General features: G+C 49.7%; 7 protein-coding genes across 7 annotated transcripts; 3 read left to right on the forward strand and 4 right to left on the reverse strand.

Annotated features, from left to right (window-relative positions):
- Nucleotides 1–141: 141 nt before the first annotated feature.
- BJ212DRAFT_497032 (uncharacterized protein) lies at nt 142–1,679 on the reverse strand. The gene has a single exon (XM_041343339.1). It carries the CDS (start codon nt 1,452–1,454, stop codon nt 240–242), a length of 1,215 nt encoding a protein of 404 aa, XP_041190274.1. The 5' UTR covers nt 1,455–1,679; the 3' UTR covers nt 142–239.
- Nucleotides 1,612–2,207, reverse strand: BJ212DRAFT_497021 (uncharacterized protein). Its single transcript, XM_041343338.1, has 2 exons — nt 1,699–2,207; nt 1,612–1,647 (listed from the first exon to the last, which is right to left on the reverse strand). Exon 1 carries the CDS (start codon nt 2,153–2,155, stop codon nt 1,820–1,822), a length of 336 nt encoding a protein of 111 aa, XP_041190275.1. The 5' UTR covers nt 2,156–2,207; the 3' UTR covers nt 1,612–1,647; nt 1,699–1,819.
- A 303-nt stretch (nt 2,208–2,510) lies between these two features.
- Nucleotides 2,511–4,490, forward strand: BJ212DRAFT_497036 (uncharacterized protein). Its single transcript, XM_041343340.1, has 2 exons — nt 2,511–2,596; nt 2,656–4,490. Exons 1-2 carry the CDS (start codon nt 2,594–2,596, stop codon nt 4,228–4,230), a joined length of 1,578 nt encoding a protein of 525 aa, XP_041190276.1. The 5' UTR covers nt 2,511–2,593; the 3' UTR covers nt 4,231–4,490.
- A 722-nt stretch (nt 4,491–5,212) lies between these two features.
- On the reverse strand, nt 5,213–6,236 carry BJ212DRAFT_1434576 (uncharacterized protein). The gene is made up of 2 exons (XM_041337717.1): nt 5,437–6,236; nt 5,213–5,379 (listed from the first exon to the last, which is right to left on the reverse strand). The coding sequence occupies exons 1-2, from the start codon at nt 5,739–5,741 to the stop codon at nt 5,373–5,375; spliced, it is 312 nt and encodes a 103-aa protein (XP_041190277.1). The 5' UTR covers nt 5,742–6,236; the 3' UTR covers nt 5,213–5,372.
- Nucleotides 6,237–11,051: 4,815 nt separating this feature from the next.
- On the forward strand, nt 11,052–12,138 carry BJ212DRAFT_1483565 (uncharacterized protein; the record flags this gene model as incomplete). The annotated part of the gene is made up of 4 exons (XM_041340635.1): nt 11,052–11,351; nt 11,407–11,421; nt 11,472–11,575; nt 11,640–12,138. The coding sequence occupies 4 exons, from the start codon at nt 11,052–11,054 to the stop codon at nt 12,136–12,138; spliced, it is 918 nt and encodes a 305-aa protein (XP_041190278.1).
- Nucleotides 12,139–12,276: 138 nt separating this feature from the next.
- BJ212DRAFT_1483566 (uncharacterized protein) lies at nt 12,277–13,292 on the reverse strand (the record flags this gene model as incomplete). The annotated part of the gene is made up of 4 exons (XM_041340636.1): nt 12,277–12,814; nt 12,866–12,969; nt 13,028–13,042; nt 13,089–13,292. The coding sequence occupies 4 exons, from the start codon at nt 13,290–13,292 to the stop codon at nt 12,277–12,279; spliced, it is 861 nt and encodes a 286-aa protein (XP_041190279.1).
- Nucleotides 13,293–13,385: 93 nt separating this feature from the next.
- On the forward strand, nt 13,386–15,047 carry BJ212DRAFT_1373667 (Chloroperoxidase). The gene is made up of 5 exons (XM_041336372.1): nt 13,386–13,406; nt 13,458–14,099; nt 14,166–14,369; nt 14,425–14,638; nt 14,690–15,047. The coding sequence occupies exons 2-5, from the start codon at nt 13,877–13,879 to the stop codon at nt 14,913–14,915; spliced, it is 867 nt and encodes a 288-aa protein (XP_041190280.1). The 5' UTR covers nt 13,386–13,406; nt 13,458–13,876; the 3' UTR covers nt 14,916–15,047.
- Nucleotides 15,048–17,007: the final 1,960 nt, after the last annotated feature.

Raw genomic sequence — 17,007 nt, forward strand, 5'->3', positions numbered from 1 at the left:
GGCCCTGTTGGCAATTCGATTTGGAAGTATGAGGCGAGGACAGAAGAAACTCACCAACGGTGCACCTCAGAACTTGACACCACTTCTTGTGTCCATTGCGCCAAGCGGTCCTTTGGCATTTCTCCGAGCAATAGATCGATACCAAGCAGCCTGAGCACCGACGCTTTTTACTGACAAACTTGAATGTGCACATCGGACACTAGCACACATCAGTATCCACATAATGCAATTAGAGATGATCAACGTACTCCTGGACCACTGCACCTGTATTCATGGAAGTTTATAGGTTCTACACTGCGATGGTCCATAGCATGGATAGTAGATGTCAAGACGAGTTCGAGAGCAACCCCCAACCCTTTGTCGCGTATCTCTCGTTTTTCCATAGGAGCACTTGACACGCGAAACCAGTGTCGGGAAATAGATTCAACGACCCTGTGGTATATGAAAAATGTGGCGAGAAGGAAGAGCAACTCTATGTCACCCAAGCGGCCACGGGCTGGGTGATCGCAACCGCTGGCGTGAGGCGGGCAAACAACCCCCTTTTCCAGCGTTTGAAGGAGGCCAGCATCGATTGCCTGGCATACGGCTGCTACTCCGTCATCTGCATCGCGAATAGCGGATGCGATGTACGAGTACCCCGACCACAGAACGTTCTGCCTACCCGCGAGTCCCATCTCTGGATGAAAATCCAATTCCTTGTTTTTTTGCACTAAGATCCTCGGTAAGATCTGCGTAATTGCATCCACCACCGTACGAATCGAACCTTGGCGGATAAGTTGCGCACGGCATGAAGCATCTTGGCGACTGATAGTCTGGATAAACTGGAAGGAATAGTGGAGACCAACCGTATAGAAATGAAGTTGTTGTACGCTCCGATTGCACGTCGTCCACGATCGAGGTTCTTCTACTGCAGTAACATCTCTGGTGATCCGACGGATGTATCTGAGGAGGGTGAAGACAACGGGCTTCACCCCTCCGGCAGCATATATATAATTCGATAATGGAAGGGTGATTTTGTCTGGATCTTCAGATTCAGATACGCAAACTTGGTTTGTTAGCGGAAAAGATGCCCGGAGCATCGAAACAAGGCCATCAGTTGTAGTTCCGGGGTCGCCTGGGAGTACATCTCCCCTAAGATTTCCAACCAATATCCATAACTGCGCGACAAAGTGCTGGACAGAAACAGAAGAACGGAGCAAGTGACGCCCTTCTTCCGATTTGGTGCAGATTAATGAAAGCGGAGTGACGCACAATTTTACAGCGTCGAAGACACTGCAAAGATCTGGGCGTGGAGGAGTAACTGAGACATCATAAGGAGGGGGGAGGCAATTTCGAGCGAAGAACCGCATCCACGGGTATACTTCATCCCACCTCCTCACAATATACTTTGTCACGGCGTCGTCCTCGCCATCAAAAGCTGAAGAGGTGACCGTAGAAACCTTCAGCAGTCCCATGAGAGCCCACTTCGCGCGTACTGATGGTAGGAATAGTCTTAGGATTGATGTAGTTTGGTACTTGAATTGATTTAAGCGTCGCGTGAAAGATGGGCACCAAGCAGGAAAAACGGGAAGATTTGGGGGTTGAAACAAAATCAACCAGCCTTAACAGATCTGTGGTGGATCCCTGTAAAGCCTTCTTTGCGATGATCTTGAGTACATGTTAGTGATGAAATGAAGTTTGTATGATAAGAGATTCAACTTGTGTTGCTACCGGCAAAGACTTCAGTGCTTTTGCTTCATCTGCAGTGAGCTGCAAGCTTGATCCTACTGCGACAAATGGCATGAGGAGTATGTAGTGGAGCTGTATAGTGTGATGGGCTTCAGCGGGGGACAAGTGGAAATTGATAGATGTTTGGTGAGTCGAGCTTTGGGACCGTTATCATGATGCCGTGGTCAACACCCCAATTACAAAAGCCTCGTGTCTGTATTTCGATATAAGTGCGTAAGATCCATTGAGACGTCTTACTGAAGCATGTCGTTTCTTGAGTCATTATAAACAGAGATATTAATTCCTTCCGCGATTCCTTCGTTAGGCACCTGTGTGCGCTCAACAAATGATTTGGCCTGAAGTGCATGTCCATAGCTTGTAGATTGCTTGACATCATTATTGTTGTGGCGATCACTGAGAGATTTGGGCTTAGAGCAGCGTTCAACATTGAATGTTGAACGTTGAACTTGAACTTGTGGGGTAAAGCAGTGTTGTCAATTACTGCGCGTTGAATTATGTAACTACTAATTACTAATTAAGGTCCTCGCCGTTGTCACACCGCCGCTGGTCCCGTCGATTTGTTTTGTGTGGCTCCTCCATGGAACTTACTACATGACCCCTGGCATCAATACAGTCTGTCTCAGAAACATGCTTTAAAGTTTTGCTACTCCCGGCCATAAAATTGCCCACAAACGACTGTGTGCAGACGACTGTAAGTAGTACCCGACTAACTATAATAGCATGCCAATGATGCCATGCTGAATGCCTGCGCAGAGGCAGCGGACTTCGAAACGAACAAACGAGTGCGACACCGTGACAACCTGCACCTCCGAGTCCGAGTCGACCAATATATTTCGGTTCTTGTGACCGCACTACTTTTGAAGTGATGGTGAGCATATTTTATTATTCTTCAGTGATACACTAATCTCATACGTATACTGGACCTAGGACGCATCAATCAGTCAGGAAAGTGCCGTGTCTGCTTTTTCGACTGCCATTATCGCGCGCAGCTGCTCTCTGTTCTTGGATTTAGGCCTGAAAACTCGCACTCCAGCCACCGACCTCCCTACCGAGATTCTCCTGAGGATCTTTCACCTGGTATACGCAGATAACATATCCCTGCAGCGCGAATCATTCTACTCTGATGTCGTGTGTGAAGACTGGACACACGAGGAATCCCTTTCCCCTGCATTGTTTCCTTTTGCTATTGCTGCAGTTTGTTCTCGTTGGTGTGATGTTGTAGCGACTGTTCCCGAGTTTTGGACTCGGATGACAGTCACTGTGGACAAAAATCCTACCGATGTTTCTGCAATTCGAGCATGCCTGCGGTGGTCGCGTTCGCTTCCGCTTGACATCACAATCACGCGCAGCGTCATTGATCATGACACTCCTGATGAGGTCGAGTGTCAGCGCGCCCAGAACATCAGAGCATTGCTTCGGCCGCATTTGAACCGCATCCGTCGTCTGCACATCTCGGTGTTGCATAGCGCCACACTTCCTTTCTTGTTTACCGACCTTGATGGACCTGCCGAACTGTTGCAGAGCCTTAAGCTGGCAAGCGCCATCGACGATGGAGACTCTACGCGAACACGCCCTTCTCATGGACCTCTCGTTGCGCCAGTCTTAGATACGCTCGACCTCAGTGGTCGCTGCCTCCAGGATGGCTTGCTGCAAAAACCAGCCCAAACCGCTCTCATGTCAAAAATTACATCCGTTAACATCTCACGTTACCGTCCTTCAGGCGCAAACGCAAAGGGGCTCTCCCTGTGGCAGACACTCCGAACCCTCAGCCAGCTTCCCGTGCTCGATGATCTCACTCTCTGTGATGTTCACTTTGATACAAACCAAGGCACTTTGGCAGGGGCTACATTTTCACTCAACGGTTTACAAACTCTCGCGTTCGAGAAACTAGACGACGGCAATGTTCTCAAGATTTTTTTTGCAGTCCTCATCAGAGCCCGTCTCTCGTCCACAATAATCACAGACTGTAAAGTCAACGCTCTCTTTCGTGTCTGCTTTACCGACTATCTTACGTTCGAGAATATGGACGTGTCCAAAAATTTCATCAACATGCTCCGTCATTGGAATGGGAGCAGTCTCACCCTTGACAACTGTGCTGGCGTTGATGACGAGTTTTTCGACGTTATGACTAGGCCTTTCAAGAGCACCTCGGAGGAAGAATGCTATATGGCGCCCAGGATGACAAAGTTGCGATTACTGAATTGTGATCGCTTCACTGCTCCGGCGTTGAGGAGATTCATCCAAGCGCGAGTGCGTGCTGCAAGAGCTCCGCAATGGAGTTTCCTGAATCCACAGGCGACCGAGTCTGACGAAGAAGATATGCTCACGATGAACACGAAGGCGATAGGCTGGTTGGATGTCAGAGGTCGTGGACCTGTGATCGCGGAGGCAGATGCAGTGTGGTCGTCGGAACACGTTCGGATGTTTAGCTGGGACGCTTTACAGCCAGATGGGAAGAGGTATGTGGTGGAGTATTATTCGAAGAAGGTGGTCGTCAAGTAGCATTTTTCTCGGTTGCGCCAGCAGCTGGAATGTTTCCTTGCATCGTTCTTGATCTTTCGTCTTTGCTAGATGCTGGAATGTTTTTCTTCCCATCGTTCTTGAACTTCCTTCTTTGCATATCATGCAAACAACGCAACGTTCTTGATACTTTTGACCTAAGCTTCGGGGTTTAAGGTGTATCTCATAGCCATCCCAGTGATTATCTCTGCCCTCCGTAGCAGCGTTTTGATTCTTGGTTAAGGGCCGTTCTGGCACAGTGGGCCTGCTATGATAAGACAACACCCGGGGGGCTCTACTATAATGCTGTCAACCCACTCCCTCACCGGGGGTGCCCCGCTCCACATTTCCAAGGCTGTCAAGGTGTAAGCTCCTTGCTTGCTAGCGTGTGTCATCACTATGCAAGTTAACAGTCGTCCATAGCAGCGCAATGCCTTTGGATGATTGAAAGCCGTTCTGGTCCGATTCACCTTTAAAATCATGTAATCGTGGGGAGGGGCAACACCCTGCCAATTTCAATTTGATGTCATCTATCGTACCAGGACTTCTCATGTTAGCTCTTATCCTTTGTATTGCCTCAATTTCATCTCCTGTTCGCTTGTTCTTGCCCAATACTTTTTCCTCCAGCTGTGTCTTCGTACCTCACAGCTCACAACATCTTCACACTTATCGTTTTCATGATGCTCTCCTTTGTCGTGGATATCGCGATTGCATGCTGTACCGTATGAACACTTGCAATGAACTACATATCTTGTCCCACCCTATTTTTAGCCCGCTTTGAATGTACTCGGGAACTTGAAAGCTTGAACGACCACGGATGACCGCAACAACGACGTCTTTCTTTTCAGCTTCTCTGTCCGCTATGAGGAAGTACCAATGCTAACACAATTCACAGCGCGCGCGCAACCGCATCTCTGATGGAATCAGCATGCCTTGTCCGTCGTTACATGCTCTCACAAAGCAGACTGGCATCACGATGCGGCGGCCATACAATCAGCTCACGTCGTTCGCATGGACAATCCTAATCTCGGACTAGATGCTGCGCATAGAATAGAATACAAAGTATGATCCACTGCACAACAGGTCACATCTAAATTGTATCTGAAATCTCCACAATAGATCCATTGCTGCGGTCATCGTTGGTATCAAGGTCTGCAAATTTTGATTTTAGTAGTTGCGAGGAATGGAAAGGGCTTTGGAGAGACTCACTCCTCGCGGCACTTTTGCCAGTGTTGTCCATGTGCCATGCGGCTCAAATCAAGCTCAGGACCTCCTCTGGGTATCACTAATACAGTCCCAGGGCTATAAAATAGGCGTCGGGAAGCGGGTGGTACCCATAATAACAGCCGACGCTCGGGCCCTACTACCCACCCACTGTCACTATTCAGGAAAAAGGGGGTCGAAGTGCGGTCGCCATGGGATGCTCCCCCCGTTAGCTCAGAGGTGTCTCGGAGCGCATGGATAGAGCTGGACGAGAAGCAAATGAAGTGATTGTCATGAGTGTTCAATGTCATGGGAATGGTGGCCTCGATTGTGCAGTGTTCATCTGAGGATGCTGGATGATCTGACTCAGCGCACTGTAGCGATGGCTGCGTCGTCCCTGCACGCCACAGCCTAACAGTCTTATCTGCAGAACCAGTGACGATATGAGTACCGTCCGGCGAGAACGAGACGGAATTAACTGAATCAGTGTGCCCCCGCAAGGGCGCACCGACTGGCTTCCCTGTCACAGCATCCCACAACCGAACGGTCTTATCTGCCGAACCAGTGACGATGCGAGCGCCGTCCGGCGAGAACGAGACCGAATTAACTGAATCAGTGTGTCCCCGCAAGGGATCACCGAATGGCTTCCTCGTCCCTGCATCCCACAGCCGAACAGTCTCATCCCTTGAACCAGTGACAATGCGAGTGCCATCCGGCGAGAACGAGACGGAATTAACTGAATCGGTGTGCCCCCGCAAAGGCTCACCAACTGGCTGCCCTGTCACAGCATCCCACAGCCGAACAGTCTTATCCGCCGATCCAGTGACGATACGAGTGCTGTCCGGCGAGAACGAGACCGAGGTGACCGAGGAAGTGTGCCCCCGCAAGGGCTCACCGACGCGATTCCTCGTCACTGCATCCCACAGCTGAATAGTCTTATCATCCGAACCAGTGACGATGCGAGTGCCGTCTGGCGAGAACGAGGCCGCGCTAACTGAAGCATAATGCCCCCACAAGGGCTCACCGACTGGCTGCCTCGTCGCAGCATCCCACAGCAAAACACTCTCATCCCTTGAAGCAGTGACGATGCGAGTGCCGTCCGGCGAGAACGAGACCGAGTTGACTGGATGAGTGTGCCACCGCAAGGGCCCACCGACTGACTGCCCCGTCACAGCATCCCACAACCGAACAGTCTTATCTGCCGAACCAGTGACGATGCGGGTGCTATCTGGCGAGAACGAGACCGAGATAACTGAAGAAGTATGTCCCTGAAAGGGCCCACCGACTGGCTGCCCCATCACTGCATCCCACAGCCGAACGGTGTTATCCCAAGATCCAGTGACGATGCGAGTGCCGTCAGGTGAGAATGAGACCGAGTAAACTGAATCAGTGTGCTCCCGCAAGGGCTCACCGACTGGCTGTCCTGTCACAGCATCCCACAGCCGAACGGTGCTATCCAAAGAACCAGAGATAATGCGAGTGCCGTCTGGCGAGAACGAGACCGAGTTAACAAAAGAGGTGTGGCCTCGCAAGGGTTTACCGACCGGCTTCCCTATCGCTGCATCCCACAACCGAATGGTCTTATCTGAAGAACCAGTGACGATGCTAGTGCCGTCCGGCGAGAACGAGACCGAGTTAACTGAAGAAGTGTGCCCTCGCAAGGGCTCACCGACTGGCTTCCCTGTCCCTGCATCCCACAGCCGAACAGTGCTATCCAAAGAACCACTGATGATACGAGTGCCGTCCGGCGAGAATGAGACCGAGTAAACTGATTTAGTGTGCCCCCGCAAGGGCTCACTGGCTGGCTTCCCCGTCACTGCGTTCCACAGACGAACAGTGTTATCCCAAGAACCAGTAACGATGCGAGTGCCGTCTGGTGAGAACGAGACTGAGTTAACAAAGGAAGTATGCCCCCGCATGGGCTCGCCGACTGGCTGCCCCGTCGCAGCATCCCACAGCCGAATAGTGTTATCCCAAGAACCAGTTACGATGCGGGTTCCATCCGGCGAGAATGAGACCGAAGTAATTCTGTCAGTGTGCCCCCGCAAGGGCTCACCGACTGGCTCCCCCGTCCCTGCATCCCACAATCGAACAGTCTCATCCCTTGAACCAGTAACGATGCGGGTGCCGTCCGGCGAGAACGAGACCGAAGTAACTGGTTTTGTGTGCCCTCTGAGGACGGTCTGAACAGCCGGCCAGTTCATGTCACGTCCAAACGCTACACGAAGAATATTTGGAAATCGTGCAGAAAACTTTCCAGATAGCGGAGAGTTGGCAGGTGAGAATGGGAGTGCTGATACATACAGATGTGGCGTGCTGTGTAAAATGATGCTGCCAAAGACTTGAATGAACCTCTGTACGTCCATTGCAGTCGATGCGACATCTTTGAATTCGGAATGGCCCTGTGGTTGTGCGTAAGAGCTTTATCTGACACCTAGTCGCAGTATGCTTACCTTCAGCCACTGGGCAATGGGCGGGAGGGCAGCAACTGCACCGCTGAGCGCATTAATCAGGGCGAGTGACTCGAGCCAGAAAAACAGCCGCTCGTGGTCGAATAACAATTTCACTTCTTTCGCGAGCTCCATGTCGAAAGCTGTGGTCCGTACGTGCGACGTCCAAAATCGAGAGGAGTATGACAGATGTGGGGGGATGCGTTTTTGGACTCGTTCTTGCAGCCCAGGATCTTCGCTATTAGGCAGATATGATGACTTTAAATCACAGATATTGAAGTGAAGACCGTGTTCCATCACTCGAAGTGATGCGAATGCAAGGTCGCATTGCGCCTTTGACAGGTCGATGAAAAACTCGCCGCTGGATGGTTTGTCTGTCAAGAAATCATGGAAGGATGCGTGAAGGGGTCGGATTGGGGAATCTGGGTTGGTGGTCCCGCTGAGGAGGGAGCCCATGCTTTTTACCACAAGCTCCACATCGAAATGGTCCTCTTCCTTTGGAAAATGTGACCTCATGACATTCAGGGAAGCTAAAGGAAGGGGTTCAGCTGTGCCTAGTATTTGTCCCATCACTGAGCGGAATGTCGCTAGCTTCGTCAAACGCAATTTCGGCGGATGCGCAGATGTATGCCCGTTCATGATATCTGCTAAAATGAGGTGATACATGTCATGCAACAGCGCACTTCTCTCAGCAGGGTCGCGCGACACCACAGCATTGTAGCAATCAAATGGAGATAGCCCCATATCGGACTCTTTGATGTATGCACAGGCGAGACGCGCCCACTCGAAAAGTCCATCAGCTTTCTCAGCGAGGACTGCGAACTCCCTGTCCTGGAAATCCAGCCCTTCCAACTCCTTGGATACATAGGCATGGATGTCTCGCTTTGCATCTGCTGGCGGAATATCATCCATCGACATCTGTCGAATATGCTGAACACCACGAAACTTGTCTTTGATGTCATCAAGCGGGCGAGAGGTAACGATGAAGCGGAAGTTGTCTGGGAGGTCTGTGATTTTGGGAACGGCGGGGTTTTGATGTTTGCCGGCTAGGATACGGAGGAGGTCTCTCCGTGTCTCTATTCCACCACTCTCGTCTATTGCGTCGATCACGATCACGATCACGATGGGTCCCGCAGTTGACCCAGATGACTTTCCCAGTGGTTCGATAAGAAGTTTCTGCCACTGCTGGGTGATATCCGCCGTATTCTTGAGCGAATTCGCGGTCTGAACTGCATCTGCTAATGCCCGCCTCATCTCTGGATCACGATCAGCCAGGTCGCGCGCGATCGTGGAAAAGATCTTTTCATGGCGACGATCTGCTTCTCGTTGGCGGTCAAAAGAGTAACATGAACCAAGCCCCCCTACGTCTTCGAACCACTTAGCAATCGTGTGGGCGATGGCCGATTTGCCCTTGCCTGCAGGGCCAGATAGCCACAGCACGCGCGGAATGTTGTCGCCAGTGCTGTTGACCCATTCCGTGATCTGAGAAAGGATTTCCGTGCGCGTCCCTTGAAGGCATTGTTTCCTTGTATCTAAGCCTGCGCCCGCTGCATAAGTCATACCACTGAGATCTAGTATTTCTCCTGAAAAGGTATGAGTATATGTCAAATCACGAGTACGTCCAAACCCTTACCCGTACGGTGGACGTGTATGGCTACATCACGAGTGACTTGGTCCCGAAAGTTTTGCATGAGCATATCCAACACGTCACTGTACTGTTGGATCATATCGTTCGTTTCCGAGATGAGGTTCTTTCCGACTCTCTTCCCTGTAGAAACTTGAGCCGGTGCAGAGCGCAACAACTTGTTAAGACTTACAAAAGTTCTTGGTCTCCGAATAATTTTTGATAAATTGAGCACATTCAAGGGTCTGCTGAGAGATCTGTCCAAGGATAACGCGCATCGACGAGATTTGGCCAAGCATCTGATCTTGTATCATAAAGCTGTAAACTTGACACAACTTCTTGAGAAGTTTGAGTACCGCTGCGTCGCGATCCGCTTGAGCTAGAATAATCTGCACAAATGATTGCTGAGCAGTGGGAGATAGGAAGAGACAAGAAGAAAACATACTTTGGCTGCACAAGATAACACGCCCAGTGCCATCTTTGCATATGGATGTACCTGTGGAACGGGTTTAGTTCGGTTCCGATAGTGAGGAGGGTCCATACATCTGCGATCTTCCCGATAACATCGTCGAATATCCTGAGGGGTTGGAGATATGTGTCCTGGAAACCGCCAGCAGCGTCGAGATCCGCTTGTGAGTCTTGGCCAACAGAAGCCACAGTTATCACAGGTCCAAAAAGTGGATGCATGCGTCGTGCAGCCCGCCGTGCATCCTGAAGTGCGGATTGGGTATCAGCCTCTACTTCTACACCGGACGGAGCAACCTGAACCTGTGCAACCACCAGAATTCAGGAAGAGCGCAGAGAGTGGAGGGCAGGCATGAGAACCTACCCCAATATTCGGGATCGATGAAGCACGTTCATGATAGACATTAGGCTCACGACTGCGGGAATCCTTCGAGCGCTTATGGCAATCTTAGTCGTATTCCAGGACATTCATTATGCATGTTCATGCACTTACAGAGGTTCTCAAGTTGTGCACACCATCCTTAACACGGCCCTTGACCTCCCCCAGAAACTGACGGAATTTGCCACGGGGTTGGTGCTAGACGAAGGATGCGTCGATGTCAGTGTTTTGAAGTGAACAACTAAGCGATCCTCATAAGGCACGTACCGAGCTTTCACGAGCTGTTGCTTCGCTAGATGTGTGGGTTTCTTGAGTTGAATCCCTCGATGAATTGCCTTTGCTCATTGTGAATAGTAGTTGAGGAGTAGTTGAGGCGAAGTATGAGAGGGAAGGGACCTACATCAATTGTGTATTTGAAATTATCGGGCCATCATTTTAAGTATGTAATAATGCAAGCTTGGCAGCACAGGCTTAGCATCAGACACAGGATGAATAGTTTAGATATCTATTTTGACAATGGTCCAACAGCATTCATGTAGATCCCATCATATAAGAGCATGCAGTCTCCTGCAGTGGTGGAACGAAGATAGAGTCGGAATTCAATAAGCACGTGTTGAAGCTGCTAACAAAGTAATTTCGTTAAATGTTCCAACGACCGACTTGAACGTCAAGAAGTTCAACTGCCTGCTCTAGCCTTCAATCGATGAGACCCAGAGGGTCTCCACCCTCTCTTCCGTTTCTCAATCTCTTCCCATGGTCATCACGGAACAAGAACATCGCACTACCGCATTCCAAACACTACTACGCCACCGAAAGTCCAAAACACGATGATGGCAAACCGTCATGGATTCACACTCTTGTACTTGGATTTTCATCATGGATACATTCGCATAGAGATACTACACCATCCAAGCCTACCCAAAGTTCAGGAAGCGGGACGAATCGGTGGGTTCACTATACCGCACTTGGGTTATGGAGAGATGCTTCGCAGGACCAAATCAAAGTCAGTTTTCGTTCTTCGTTATTGGTTCGTTCTAGTGACTGATATGGTGCTACAGCAAAGGTATTACGAGGTGTGGTTTGGTCATAGTCGATGCATATCGTTGAAGTGACGCGCGTGTAGCTGAGCAAGAAACACCATCCTGACGTCTCTCAAGATTCAAGTTCTCCCGAAATTTTCAAAAAGGTTACGGAGGCTTATGCTGTACTTGGAAAGAAAAAGACCCGGTGCGCCCCATTTTTTGAGACTCGGAGAACTATGACGGTGTACTGGTTCTGAATGTCATCGCAGACGGAAATACGATCAATACGAGCAGTTGCATTCTGCTCTTATCACGGGACTGCGAGAGGGGCAAGTGCCCTCGTCTTCACCCCGGCCGCTTGATCCCACTTTCTGGGATCCAGTAAAGTCAGGCTCATCGACGACGTTATATCGCCCGCCTGCTGGATACTGGACGGCAATGAACAAGATCACGCGAGAGAGGGAGAAGGAGAAGTTGAAAGCTCAAGCAGCTTCGTCCTCTCCCCAGAAAGCCATGCCTCATGACAGACCAGAAGAAAATGAGACTAAAGTTCGGTTAAGCGAATTCAAACTGAAAGTAATAATTGCATTCTCTGTGGTATTCACAGTGGTACTTGTCGATCGGGGAGTCGGGAGCTTACTTGGATATACCAGGGCCTTGCTGGTGCAATTACTGCAAGACAACAGTGAGAGTGAAAGCGGTGCATCACAGGGACGCATAGAAGACCCTACATCACAAACTACTGATGCCTGCACCGATGGACAGTAGATACGAGTTACATACCCGCGCAAGGAAGATGGCGTAGACAGGCAGTTAATGTATGTATCAGGTCATCGCGGAACAATTGATGTAGCATTAGGCTTTCAACTGACCACGAGTTTCGACGCAGTTCTACAATGCATGAATTCATGCATGCGCACTGCCCCACGGTGCACCCGCAAACTGGGCTATCACTAACATGCAAGTTAAAAGTCCAGACACCGCAAACACACGCCCTATAACACTCTCCGCTGCAGCTATGTCCTCATCCGTTTGCGTTCTTTCCGGTCGTGGTCCTCCTTTAGTCACATCTTCATTACTACCACTAGACGGGCCTGTTCCTGGTGGTGGATATGCAGACATACGACCAGTCGCTCGTTGGACGTGTGGGCTAGAAAACGGATTTGTGTGCGACCATGTATAGGATGTGCGCGAATGAGCATCCGGGGGAGGTCGATAATACGTGTATTTGCCGGCACGAGCACGCTCCCATGGGTGATCATAAGTTGCGTTTGGGTCATGCGCATGGCTGGACTTGGGGTCGCGGTGCTGATGTTGACGTGGATTATTTTGCCACGCATTACGTGACCCTGATTGGTTGGATGGACGTGTTGTAGTTGCTTGTGGGTGTTGAGAGGATGGTTGTGACGGTGATGCGTGGTGGATACTACGATCGTACGCTCGCCTGCCATCAAGTCATCAGGTCGGCATATCGGATGAGCGCTTTGAGACGTACCGCTTCCGATCGTCCCCGAGCACTGCGTAGGCTTCACTCACTGCGTGAAATTTTCCCCGTGCCGTACTGTCCTGGCTCACATCAGGATGGTATTTCTTGCTAAGCTAAGAGTCGGCGTGGTCCATCAGCAGCCACCCGGTGCTACCAATGAGAACGACTCACTTGGTAAAAGTGTGTCTGTGATGAGTTTGTGAGGGATAATTCCTTTCACAAAGAAAATGACCCATGCCTTAATTTGAGCCTTCGTCGCTGTGATTGGGACTCCAAGGGTCGCATAGTGATCGCGCGAGTGGGCTGCTCGTTGACACGTGGATGAGAAGCAGCGGGCATTACGGTGCCCTTTATGTCGCAATGTTGAAGTAACAGAAGGGAGCTTGTACGACGTGGAAGCAAGCCCTGGCGTGCATTTTGCTGCTGCCATGCTCATTACCGACGCTTGAAAGAACCGAGAAAACCGAGCGCACACCGACATCACGTGACTTTTCATTTACTCAAGGCCTGGAACTTGAAGCTTGAAGAGACACTCACACGTCGGAGTACTGTACGTGCCATTTCTTGATGAGGAGACCTGTCACTGTCAGTTCGAACTCAGGTTCAGAAAACTCCACAAACCCGACACACCGGGGTCCCTCTGGCCCTCGTATGTAGTCGGACAAGCAGGCGCTGAGAGCCGTGTCGATGATTCAAGCTATCAAACGTCCAAGATTACAATTTGAGTCTTCGAGTCGGACTGAGCTCGATGAAGCCTATGCCCCAGTCAGACTATCAATTTTAGAAGCAATGACTGACACTTCCCTTTGGTTCCTTCGGGAAGTTTGCCCACCTGAGCCCTCCTACATCAGTGCATATGGTTCGATATACACATATGGTGTCGGGGATACCTGTCAGTCCTGTGACACTAGGTACGTTATTCGGATCCCGCATATATACTTAAGCTTCATAGTGAAGCATACCTATCCATCCCCGGTTTATGACCTTTGACATACCCATCATTGACCTAAGGAAAGTAAAATGGGCTTCTTCTCCGGCGTGTCCCGTCTTTTCTTCGATATCGGGATCTTATCTTGGGATGTTCTCGTTACGCTCTCCAATCTCGTGAGGAGGAACCGCCGCATCAGACATGTCACCCCCGAAGGCCACCCAGGCTATGGAGGGTACTGGCCCGAGTATAGGCCTCCCAAGGGGACCGACTCCCGCTGCTCTTGCCCTGCACTCAATGCGATGGCCAACCATGGTGAGCCTGCCAGTCTCTGTGCTTGAGCGTAGGTGGCAGTGATGGTGTAACAACATTAAAACCCAGGCATCATCTCACGCAGTGGCCGCGAGATCTCGTTTGTCGAGGTTGGCCACCATATCCGGGCAACATACAACTTCAGTTCTACCTTCTGCTCATTTGTGCCGCACTTTGCCGCTCGCATGCTGAAGAAAAGCTACAGTGAAGATACATTTGATTTGGAAGAACTCGACCTGCACAATGGTATTGAACATGACGCCTCTCTCTTACGTGAGCAATTTTCACTGCTTGTTCTTGTAAATTATCTGACCTGATTTGTCTTCAGGCCTTGACGCTGCTTTTCAACCAGACCAATCGATAAAACACGTACCTTTAATTGAGGAGTTACTTGCAGCAGCGACCGGCAAGGACGAGGACGGCAATGATCTCATCACCACCAAAGATCTCTCCAGGATGCTCGGCAAGCGACGTGCAATCGCGCGTGCAGTAAATAAGGAGTTCTCTCTCAACTTTCTCCACAGGATCTTTGGGAGCACGAAGTACGTTATTGCATCATCCATTTTCAAGCGCACTTTTGAACGTTCCGTTAGTGCAGCAACCCTAGTCACTGTCTTTGGAGGTCGTGTAGACCACCTTCATAGCTTCCTTCATCATGAGCGACTCCCAGAGGGCTGGGAGTCGCACATTCGCCAACCTCATGGACTGACTCTGATGACATTCAATAAGACTATACTAGGAGTTGAGCTTGGTGTGTACGAGCAGGATTGGGCAGAAGCCGCACGAGAGGCTGTAGAACGTCATACTGCTCCTGCTTGAAACTTCGCCCAGAAGGGGCTACATACTTGGACGTGACGTTTGGAGCTTGTCTGACGTTACAAACCTCACACATGTTGTCTGCTCTTACTTATTTGATGTACTTTCACATGTTCTAGAGATCCTGCAGATGCTTGAGATTGCGTGAATACCTTCTTGAAGACTCGGACACTTCCTCAGCCACTAACCTGTCAGCGACTGGCGAGATCTTGTCAGGGCACTACCACAGGCCCTTGAATTCAAGTGCAGGTGCCTCCAGCTTTCAGGCGAACTCTTCAAACACAAAACGCCCAAAAGCAGCACGGGGACTGCAGAAATACAGCGCTACTCATACTCCATTGGAAAGTGACTACTCCGAGTCGGATGCTCGGGAAGCTTGTCTGGATTCGCCGTCCTCCGCACGCGTTCACGTGTCTGCTCTCATTGTAACCGTAGCTGAGTACGTACCCACATAAGTGATGACACTAAACAATGATTACAATGACACGCTCTTGGTTGTTTCTACCAGTAGCCGTGGCCTTGAGTCATGCTATCAACAGGTGAATGACTATGCAGATTTCCACGGAACACTACCAGGGGCATGAATTGCTAGCAAATATTAATGAGAAAACGAGGGTGCAAGACAGTTAGCGCTAGTAGAAACATTGTCCTAGGGTTATCTCTCTTTCAACCATGTGTTTCAACATAAAATAACTTATATAGAGTACCGCGACAAAACTTAATAACAAACAGATTCTCCAGCTCCCTACAGGCTATCTGCTGATTGTAAATCATATCGAGCATCTCCCGGGCTACACACTACTGTTACTTGTCACGTGGACACGCTCCTTGAAAGCAATTGAAGTCATAGCGGTCGCCGCGTCAGAGTCGGCCACAAGCTCAGCATGAAATTCTCGAATGCTAAGAATGAGACGTGGTCCCAGCACAAACATCTGCGCAAATAGGAAGATTTGAGCGAAACCAGCATAAATCTGAGATTCCAGGAGGTAAAAGTTCTGTATAAATGATGAATCATGACCGCGTGCAGAGATAACATGTCGGCATACCGCAGAGAGCGTCGGAGACAAATAACTGAGCTCAAAACAAGAGACTGCAATGAAGCTTGCGCGTACAGAACTTCAGCAAAACAAAGAACCACATTCATGCTATGAGCTCACCTCACGAAGTAACTGACGTGAGTTTTCATTAACGAACAGTCCCCAATAATACTACCTGTTGAGTGTTGTCGTAGTTCACGGAAGTGCTTTACAGCAATCCAGCCCGCGAGACACAGTGCAAGGACCTCCCATACAGTAGCAAGTGTCCAAGTAATGGCATCCAAAAGTAGGAATTCTCCTGTATCATGATAGCCAATCATGCACAGATAGGTGCCGGAGAGAATGAATTCCTCTGGTATTTGTCAATGGGCCTAACGCACTTAAACACTTTATACATAATTAAACCTACCTGCATACATCTGCACCATCTTCAAAACAACGATTACTGCGCTGGCGATTCTGATGGCCACAAAGATTACAACGAGAAATATCAGCATTTTTCTGGACCGCTGATACATAGCATGTAACCGAACGATCATGATGACTGGCATGATTCTTCAGTTAATTCAATATCACGGAGGTGTATAGCTCACCGCCCAGTATCACATCTACAACATCACCCGTCCAATTAAGTGCGTTAGTTATGATAAGGCCTGACAAATCCAGCAACATTAGTTATCAGCTTCGGAGATCACAGGATTGAAACAAACTCACAACTGTTGGAGTCGTTATGTTAAACCAACGAGTTCGAGAATCTCACTCACCTCTGCAATGGTAGTTCGGTTGTTTAAGGGAAATGGAAAGCACCAGTGGGAACACTCACTGCGGCTGTCGTCGAAATTGTTGGAACATTCACGTTTGCTGTATGCTGCCCGTCACAAGCAAGAAACTGAGTCTATGCGAGGAGACATACTCAAGATGTTGATCCTGATTATGAGAGAAGGGTAATGAGCGCAACCTCAATGGCTTAAACTTTCAAACGTACACAGCATATCCTATTCCAGTATAGCGCACCTAGAATAGTCAGCAAAACAGTTTTAGACTTGCTAAGCATAAAT

Source organism: Suillus subaureus (assembly GCF_016647635.1).
Source record: "Suillus subaureus strain MN1 chromosome Unknown BJ212scaffold_28, whole genome shotgun sequence".
NCBI lineage: Eukaryota > Fungi > Basidiomycota > Agaricomycetes > Boletales > Suillaceae > Suillus > Suillus subaureus.

Bases quoted from the DNA above. Each gene is read 5' to 3' on its own strand.
- BJ212DRAFT_497021 (XM_041343338.1), bottom strand. From the start codon at position 2,155: ATGTTGAACGCTGCTCTAAGCCCAAATCTCTCAGTGATCGCCACAACA.
- BJ212DRAFT_497032 (XM_041343339.1), bottom strand. From the start codon at position 1,454: ATGGGACTGCTGAAGGTTTCTACGGTCACCTCTTCAGCTTTTGATGGC.
- BJ212DRAFT_1373667 (XM_041336372.1), top strand. From the start codon at position 13,877: ATGGGCTTCTTCTCCGGCGTGTCCCGTCTTTTCTTCGATATCGGGATC. The intron at 14,100-14,165 runs GTGAGCCTGCCA...ATTAAAACCCAG, and splicing joins CAATGCGATGGCCAACCATG to GCATCATCTCACGCAGTGGC. The intron at 14,639-14,689 runs GTACGTTATTGC...ACGTTCCGTTAG, and splicing joins AGGATCTTTGGGAGCACGAA to TGCAGCAACCCTAGTCACTG.
- BJ212DRAFT_1434576 (XM_041337717.1), bottom strand. From the start codon at position 5,741: ATGACATTGAACACTCATGACAATCACTTCATTTGCTTCTCGTCCAGC.